Genomic DNA, 7,751 nt, shown 5'->3' on the forward strand with positions numbered 1-7,751 from the left:
GACATCACGGTCACACCACCGTCGCCACCACCGACAGAACCTGCAGCGGCAGTGTCCAACACCGCAATGCCGCCGCCGGCGTCGGCAGCACCAGAGAAGAAAAAGAGCAAGAAGAAGAAGAAGGTGAAGATGGAGAAGGTGATGGCCAAGGAGGAGGAGCTGTCCAAAGCAAAATGCGAGGAGGGGGCCGATGGAACACTGGACGCGGCGGACGGCAATGACGACGATGACAGCGCGCCGACAAAGGCGCCGAAGACTGGCCTGGGGCTGAAGCTGGACACCGACGACGTGCTCAAGGAGTGGTCCGGCAAAGGGTCTATGTTCGCGGAGGGCGGCGCGCCGGATTCGTCGGAGTCTGCCGCCGAAGTGCGGGTGAGTACTTGGTTTCTCTGAATTTTTTCTTCCTCTTGCGTGCAGCAGGAGACTGCAACATAATTTTGATGAGCTAACAGTAACTCAAATTTTCATTTCAGTTTGTTATTTAAGTCAAAACAAATCTCATTTACACAAAATTTGACAATCCCTGTAGATGATGTTACCTCTTCTATGACACTCTTACTACATCAGCTAAATTACAGACTTGGTTTCTCTGAATTTTTTCTTCCTCTTGCGTGCAGCAGGAGACTGCAACATAATTTTGATGAGCTAACAGTAACTCAAATTTTCATTTCAGTTTGTTATTTAAGTCAAAACAAATCTCATTTACACAAAATTTGACAATCCCTGTAGATGATGTTACCTCTTCTATGACACTCTTACTACATCAGCTAAATTACAGACATGTTTTCAAACTGATATGAGTTACTCTGAATGTGTTTTCTGATAGAAGATTGTATTTCAGTTCCACCACCATAATTGCCTCGTACATCCCCATTTCTTCCGACATGTTAACTCCTTTTGCTAGACAAACAGAAGAATTTTGCCTCTTGTGAATTGCTTTCTTCAGCAAAGAAAAAGGGACACCCCACAACTAGAAACCACATGCTTGATAAGTTGATACGCAACTGCCATATTGTGGAACTGGTATCAACTATTAAGCCCATAATAAACTAGGAAAATTGTTTATCCAACTGATGGTCCCTCACAAAGCCACAACTCACAAGAAGTACCCAGTCCTGTACTACTGCATATCTGTAAGTACACACCTTTTAAGAGTACCACTGATAATCCAGTAACCCATAAAATCGAAGTAGTAAAAATAGTTTATAAGGAAAAAAATAACTAAATAGCGAATCCTGGCAAACCTAACCCTTAGATTTCATGAGCTGAATTTAGCTCTAAGTCCAGTGAACACATGAGTTTTATTTATTTTTACATTCTGCTAAACTTGTGGGTGAATAACGGTAGAAATTGTTCAAAAATAACTGTTACAAATTGGATAAACTAGATTCAACCATTCCATTATGCTCAATTATTCAACAGTGGACCACAGGCAATTGAGCCTGGAGATTTCCTGCCATAGATTACATGTTTGTCTTGTTGCTGAGAGTCACTTGGGCTCAAATTTGGTGCCTTTTGGGCCAGTGATAGAGCAGCTGCAACAAACTGTTAGCCCCAATTCAGTTGGCTTTTCTGCAATTTGCTCTGATAGATGGCAAGACTTGCAGCTGTCATAAGTGGCAAGAATCATTATGCAGATCTGTCCAGCTTCTTTGTACCTTGTAGTTTGGACACACGATGGCATCATTACTCACCTTACGATTTACGACACGGTTTAATAACAATGTAAAACTGTAAACATGTTTTACATTTCTTTTCTTGAATTCTGAATGAGAAGATACTCTTACAGTCTCACTAATCAAGGATGAACCCTTGTTGCAGGCCAAACTTGCAGACATCGACTTGTTTCCTGAGAACGGGTCCGGCGGCATCAGGGAAGCAAGGGTGATGAGGTACAAGGAGAAGCGGCGCAACCGGCTGTTCTCGAAGAAGATCCGGTACCAGGTGCGGAAGGTGAACGCCGACTGCCGGCCTCGGATGAAGGCAAGCACTACTAGAACTGATGCTTGAAAGAATAAAAAGTTGCAGTATAATATTTGTAAGCCAAGCACTGGAAAAGCTTCACTCCTCACACCAGATCACCATCACCTACGTGTCTACTTTGTCGAAACGGAGTCTTCGGGGTTTACTGATGTTCTCTGTTTTTTGTCATTTCAGGGAAGGTTTGTTAGGAGCCCATCTCTTCTGCAGCAAGCCCTGGAGGAAGAGAGCTAGATATAGTGATACTTGTTGCTAGCCTTTAAATGGACACCTCTTTTTTGGCCCTTTTTAGCTTCTCTCATTAGCCAAGAGACCTCAGTGAGTGAGTGAGTTTTTTGTTCCCTCCCCTTTTTTTCTTTTCTTTTCTTTGTGTTTCGGAGTTTTGCTTTGCGGAGAGAGGAGGATAGTGATGCCCAGTTGCCATGGGGATCAGAGATCAGGTCAGGTCACATAGTTTTTATGTCTCGGGTTTACAATGTGAGGTAAAGGAAGGAAATAAAGTGATGCTAGAATATTACAGTCATATATCCGGATATATGTTATGTTATGCACAGATGGTGCTGTTTCATCCATTTTTACCTCTCTGAAATCACTCGCTCCATCTGCGCATCGCATCGGAAACATGCACAGCAAAGCAAAACATCGCACAGATGGCAAATTTTGTAGTCCAAAAGTTTTTTTTGAACGGTCACGGGGGAGAGCTTCCCCACCTGAATATATTACCACTCAAATGAAGGATCCGAGAATTACAGCAGAAATATGGGTACAATTTTCACTCAGAAGGGATTGCATTGTAGTCCAAAAGTAATTGAGATACAATCATATAACAGCAGATTACATGGAAATCTGAAACATCACCTGAAAATTCAAGCGGCTGGGACTAGAATCGCATGCGTACCTGTCATAGCTCACGGGGATCGCCGACGGTGAGGGAATTTCGGCGGCGGCGGCGCCGGCATTGCCTGCTGGAACCAACCGCTCGGCTGCTCTTCGATCTCGTGGGAGTGGAGAACTGCAAAGTGGGTTCGTTAAGAGCCTCGATCTCAGGAGGATGGGCTCTTTTTTCTGAAGGGGGAGGGGGTGGGTGCGAGACGAAGCAAATACCCGTGTGTTTTGTTAAGTCTAGATCTGAGGCCGTGCAGATCTGATCCGATGGCCTGAGAAAACATGGGAGGCGGGTTCTTCCTTCCATTTCGGAAAGAGGAACGCCGCCCCTCACATCATCGCCGGCCGTACGCCCAAGAGCAAGTACAATATGGTGCCACGTAGGGGGGCTGCAAGCCTTTAGATATTATATTTTGGATGAGTTGGAAGAGAGAGAAGGAAAGCGGGTAACTGATTAACAGCCGGCTACACCACGTGCTCGTAAGCATGTTGTGAGAGAGGAAGGTGAACCATGTATTAAAAAAATAATACATATTTACATACAACTATTGTATTTGTTGGCTATAAGCTTAGCTATAAATGATGTGGCAGGATCATATAACCAGCAACCGACTATACTATTAACCATGCTCTAAAATATAAACTTGGAAGGCGGGTTCTTCCTTCTAGGGCGCTGGGCTGGCAAGCTCATGACCTTGATGACTTCCCATCCGCGATCGGCCCATTCGGGAAGCTTACAGTTAAAAAAAAAGTTGACAAGCTTACTAAAATGGTTCTTCAAGTTTCCAAGTTCAAAATTATTGCAGTCATAGGAAGCGAAAAATTTGAAAAGAGAAATATTGACATCTTACAGTTAAAAAAGAAAACAAGTTGATGGGTTTAATTTGCCTCTCACTTGTTTAAGAGGAATGGCTAATGGCCTTGCTAACCATCTTTGTTTTGCTTGTGGGTTCATTCTTGTACGTGCACAAGTATGCGCTTTCAAAATTCAGGCGGGTTTTTATGTTCTGGAGGATTTACTTTCAGACTGCAGAGTCAAAAAGGCACCTTAATTCTTATCCTGCAGTGATTAAAGGCCCTAGTTAAGTAGTAGTATAAACCCAATAGACTTTAACAGCAAGTAAACTTCAAATATCACCAAGCCTAACTTGTATTTTTACTAGTGCAATATTTGCCGATTAATACTAAAGAAAAATACACACAAGAGAATAACAGCAGGTCTGCTTCAAATACCAACTGCAACAACAAACACAGGAGGGCCATCACAAATCAACAACTTACTGAATTCGCTTCAACAGTTCTTTCATGAGCTCATACAACAACACAACAGTATACATACACCAAAGTGGTCCATAACAAGAACTATCCATATGCGGTTCTTATCGCACTGCATATTTACACGGAGATACCTCTCCACACTGCACGTCGTGGTTACTTAATAGGTGCGATAATCGCAGTAGTCTTTTCGAGGAAAAAAGGAGTGAGCCTGCCGGGTTCTTCCCAGGGCACTGCAAGATCGTCGTCACATGTTTACTGCCGTGGCGGCTTCAGGGTGGTAGTGAAGCATCTCCTGCCACATCATTTCCCTGATCATCTCTGAGCTGATGTTCTCATCTATGTCGAGATCGATGGGCACTTGCGCGGGAGGGTTTGCACTTGGGTCATACAGAGGAGACATGTAAGGGTGCTCAAGGGCCTGGGTAACACTGATCCTTTTGGTAGGGTCGAAGATGAGCATCTTCTGTAATAGATCGATGGCCAGAGGGTGTGCATGTGGGTACATACTTGCAAGTGGAACACCGGGAGTGTAGGGGAGGGTCTTGATATATCTGCGGGCCTTTGGGTTGTCGATGAACTCCAGGTCAGACTCGCTCATCGTGCCAAGAACATTGACTATCAGTTTTAGCTGATTTAGGCACTCTGTCCCGGGGAAAATAGGCTTGCGGCCAAGTAGCTCAGCAAAGATGCAGCCAACAGACCAAACATCAATGGAAGTGCCGTAGTTGTCGCAGCAAAGCAGCAACTCAGGAGCCCTATACCAGCGGGTGACGACATATTCAGTCATAAACTGGCCTTTACTACTGTTTGTACGTGCAAGACCAAAATCGCATATCTTCAGATCACAGTTTGCATTCACCAGTAGGTTCCCAGGTTTTAGGTCTCTGTGGAGTATCTCTGCTGAATGGAGGTATTTCAGTCCTCGAAGCAACTGCAATGAAGAAAACAACAGCATCTCAAATTATCAACAAAAAATGTAAATAGGAAAAATAGAAAAGAATAAATGAATTCAAAGGATCTTAAGACAACAGGTTAAATGAAGTGCAAGGGAACATGAACTGTAAATTCATCAGCATGCTTATACTTCTTCAGAATGAATGCTTATAATTAGAGATGGTTCTTTTAGAGTGGATGCTTGTGTTGAAGTGTATATGTAGATTGCCTAGCCCTTTCCATCAGTTCGGACTTTTGGTTGCGTTGGCTAGTGCATGAAGTTTAACATGGTATCGGTGCTAAGGTCTTGAGTTCAAGTCCTGGCTTTCACAGTTCATCTAAAAATTGCAGCTGCCCCCCTTTGTCTACGTATAGGCCTCTTGAGCCATACCTCTGAGTCTATCCACATGTTGGACTTTTCACGACACACGTGAGAGGGGGTGTTGAAGTGTATAGATTGCCTAGCCCTTTCCATCAGTTCAGACTTTTGGTTGCGTTGGCTAGTGCATGAAGTTTAACAGCTTGTACTACATGTAGTCATACAGATACTTCTTTAGTTTAATATATGTACATAAAAGCTGAAATTGTAAAAAGAATGTCATTTGTATAGCTTTTTACCAGAAAGCCCCAATTCACTCGAAGTTATCTTTATTTGGATGCGGACATCTGACAAGTGATAAAGTGAAGTCCAACTAGTCATATTCAATATATCAGCTGGATTGGTAGGTCTGGCTGTAATTCAGAAACATCTAAACAGAAGGTGCTAGTTTTAGGTTGCACTGGACATCAGCCTGTGTTGGTCTTATTTATTTATTTATTTCATGAGGCAGCAAGACAAGGCCTCACAATGTGACTGTCAGAGCAATACAGGTTGATGTGACTTGCAGAAAAGGAAAAATTCACATATCACATATGAATTATGCTATTGTACCGAAACGAAGTAGGGAAGGTAAAAAAACAACAACAACAATATATTCTATGTCACCCAGTTTGAGGTTGTCTATATAGCTACAGAGTGCATCTGCCTTCCATTCTAAAGTTACTACTCCCTCCGTTCCGAATTACTTGTCGCAGGTATGGATGTATCTAGATGTATTTTAGTTCTAGATACATCCATTTCTGCGACGAGTAATTTGGAACGGAGGGAGTAGAAGATACCTTCTGTCCAGCTGTCAATCTAAAGGAAGCAACCTGGGCTTTGAAACGAAGATAAGTGGCCAGTTATTGCCAGTTCTTTCAAAACCCAGTGAGTGAAGGAACATGTGAAACTGACCAGAATCACACAGGATGACAACGATATGCCAAGGTGCACAATTATTCCCGATTTTACCTAGGTTTCACAGTTTTCATCCGAGCGGGCACAAACTTCAAGAATAGTGTAAAAATGTGAAAAGAAGTTCATGGTTCAAATGATTTTGAAGGGCTAAAGGGATAAATGGATAGGATCAGCAACTTGATGGTTAAGAAACGACATCAAACTCACACCAGTCGTCTATAAACACTGATGACTAACATTTAAGTGTTTACAAAACAGTGTGTGTATTTCAAGTTCGAATCGACAAAGACACCTAACATTGTGTATTGCAGCGACCAATTAATCTGGTGCAGACTAAGGTACCATGCTTGATGAATATGAGTGACCTTACTAACATTGTACATGTGCAGATATAAGATGTATTGTCATAAATGGTGCAGGTAGTGAAAGTAATAAGGAGTATGAGAAACACATACTCACTACTATCAAATGATTAAATGTGGAAGAGTGACGGAAAAGGTGTAATCCGAGCATTACCTGAAAAAGAAAATATTGGCAGTGGTCGTTGGAAAGCCCCTGAGGCGATTTGATTATCTGATGCAGGTCAGTATCCATGAGCTCATAAACCAAGTACACATCCTTAAAGCTCCTCCTTTGTACAGGCATCATTATATCCTTCAAAGAAATAACATTCTCATGGCGGAGATGCCGGAGGAGTTTCAGCTCCCGCAAGGTCCTTAGTGCATCCACACGGTTGTCGAATACATTATGTATCTTCTTTATCGCTACTTTCTCGTTTGTCTCACGGTTTATGGATGAGCAAACTATTCCATAAGCTCCTCGGCCTATGGGTTTGATAGGCACATACTTGGTGTCAATCTCAAACAAGGTTTGCCACATTGAGTAGTAGTGCTTCCCTTGGTTTCCCATGCCATTCGGAGGATCCACCAGCATTGCCATTTTCAACTAACAAAACAAAACATAACTTAGTATACCATAAATAACAGTACGAGAAGCAAAATTAATTTCTTTCAGCTTACACAATCACCAAACTTTGAATGTGAAAAAGTCAGCTTCATTATAAAATACAAGTTGTAACAATGTGGTTCTAACCACCCATCTTTGAACACTCTCCTAACCTCCGGACCATAGACGAAGGATCGATAGGCTGAATCTATATTTAAGTTGTTTGGGTCTTAAACTCAAGATCCCTTGACTTGACTCTGATACCGTGTTGAAGTGAATGCACCTAACCATAACCAGTTCACCCAAAAGCTTAAGCTGATGAGGAGAGGTTGACAGTATACCAGTCTCCAACTAAACCAGGCTTTGGTAACAAATTTACATGACCTCGGATGCCAATAGAACACTTTTTCTTTTTTTGGTAAGTGTTTATGTGGAACTCCAAGTAGAAGAATTC

General features: G+C 42.4%; 2 protein-coding genes across 3 annotated transcripts; one reads left to right on the forward strand and one right to left on the reverse strand.

The window, feature by feature from the left end:
• Positions 1–6: 6 nt before the first annotated feature.
• Positions 7–2,505, forward strand: LOC125529426 (protein CHLOROPLAST IMPORT APPARATUS 2-like). Of its 2 annotated transcripts, none has more exons than XM_048693838.1 (3): positions 7–372; positions 1,822–2,038; positions 2,158–2,505. In XM_048693838.1, exons 1-2 carry the CDS (start codon positions 67–69, stop codon positions 2,008–2,010), a joined length of 495 nt encoding a protein of 164 aa, XP_048549795.1. In that variant the 5' UTR covers positions 7–66; the 3' UTR covers positions 2,011–2,038; positions 2,158–2,505. The 2 variants fall into 2 exon arrangements, with proteins under 2 accessions (XP_048549795.1, XP_048549794.1); XM_048693837.1 differs by having other exon boundaries at positions 1,822–1,983.
• Positions 2,506–4,127: 1,622 nt separating this feature from the next.
• LOC125529425 (mitogen-activated protein kinase 3) lies at positions 4,128–7,297 on the reverse strand (the record flags this gene model as incomplete). Its single annotated transcript, XM_048693836.1, is given in 2 exon segments — positions 4,128–5,074; positions 6,869–7,297. Coding segments are annotated over 2 exon segments (1,110 nt in total). The 3' UTR covers positions 4,128–4,387.
• Between the last annotated feature and the right edge of the window lie 454 nt (positions 7,298–7,751).

This window comes from Triticum urartu, unplaced genomic scaffold, assembly GCF_003073215.2.
Source record: "Triticum urartu cultivar G1812 unplaced genomic scaffold, Tu2.1 TuUngrouped_contig_5590, whole genome shotgun sequence".
NCBI classification, from domain to species: domain Eukaryota; kingdom Viridiplantae; phylum Streptophyta; class Magnoliopsida; order Poales; family Poaceae; genus Triticum; species Triticum urartu.

Coding starts and splice junctions, on each gene's coding strand:
- LOC125529426 (XM_048693837.1), top strand. CDS start 67: ATGCCGCCGCCGGCGTCGGCAGCACCAGAGAAGAAAAAGAGCAAGAAG. Junction 373..1,821: donor AGTCTGCCGCCGAAGTGCGG/GTGAGTACTTGG, acceptor CCCTTGTTGCAG/GCCAAACTTGCAGACATCGA. Junction 1,984..2,157: donor ACTGCCGGCCTCGGATGAAG/GCAAGCACTACT, acceptor TTGTCATTTCAG/GGAAGGTTTGTTAGGAGCCC.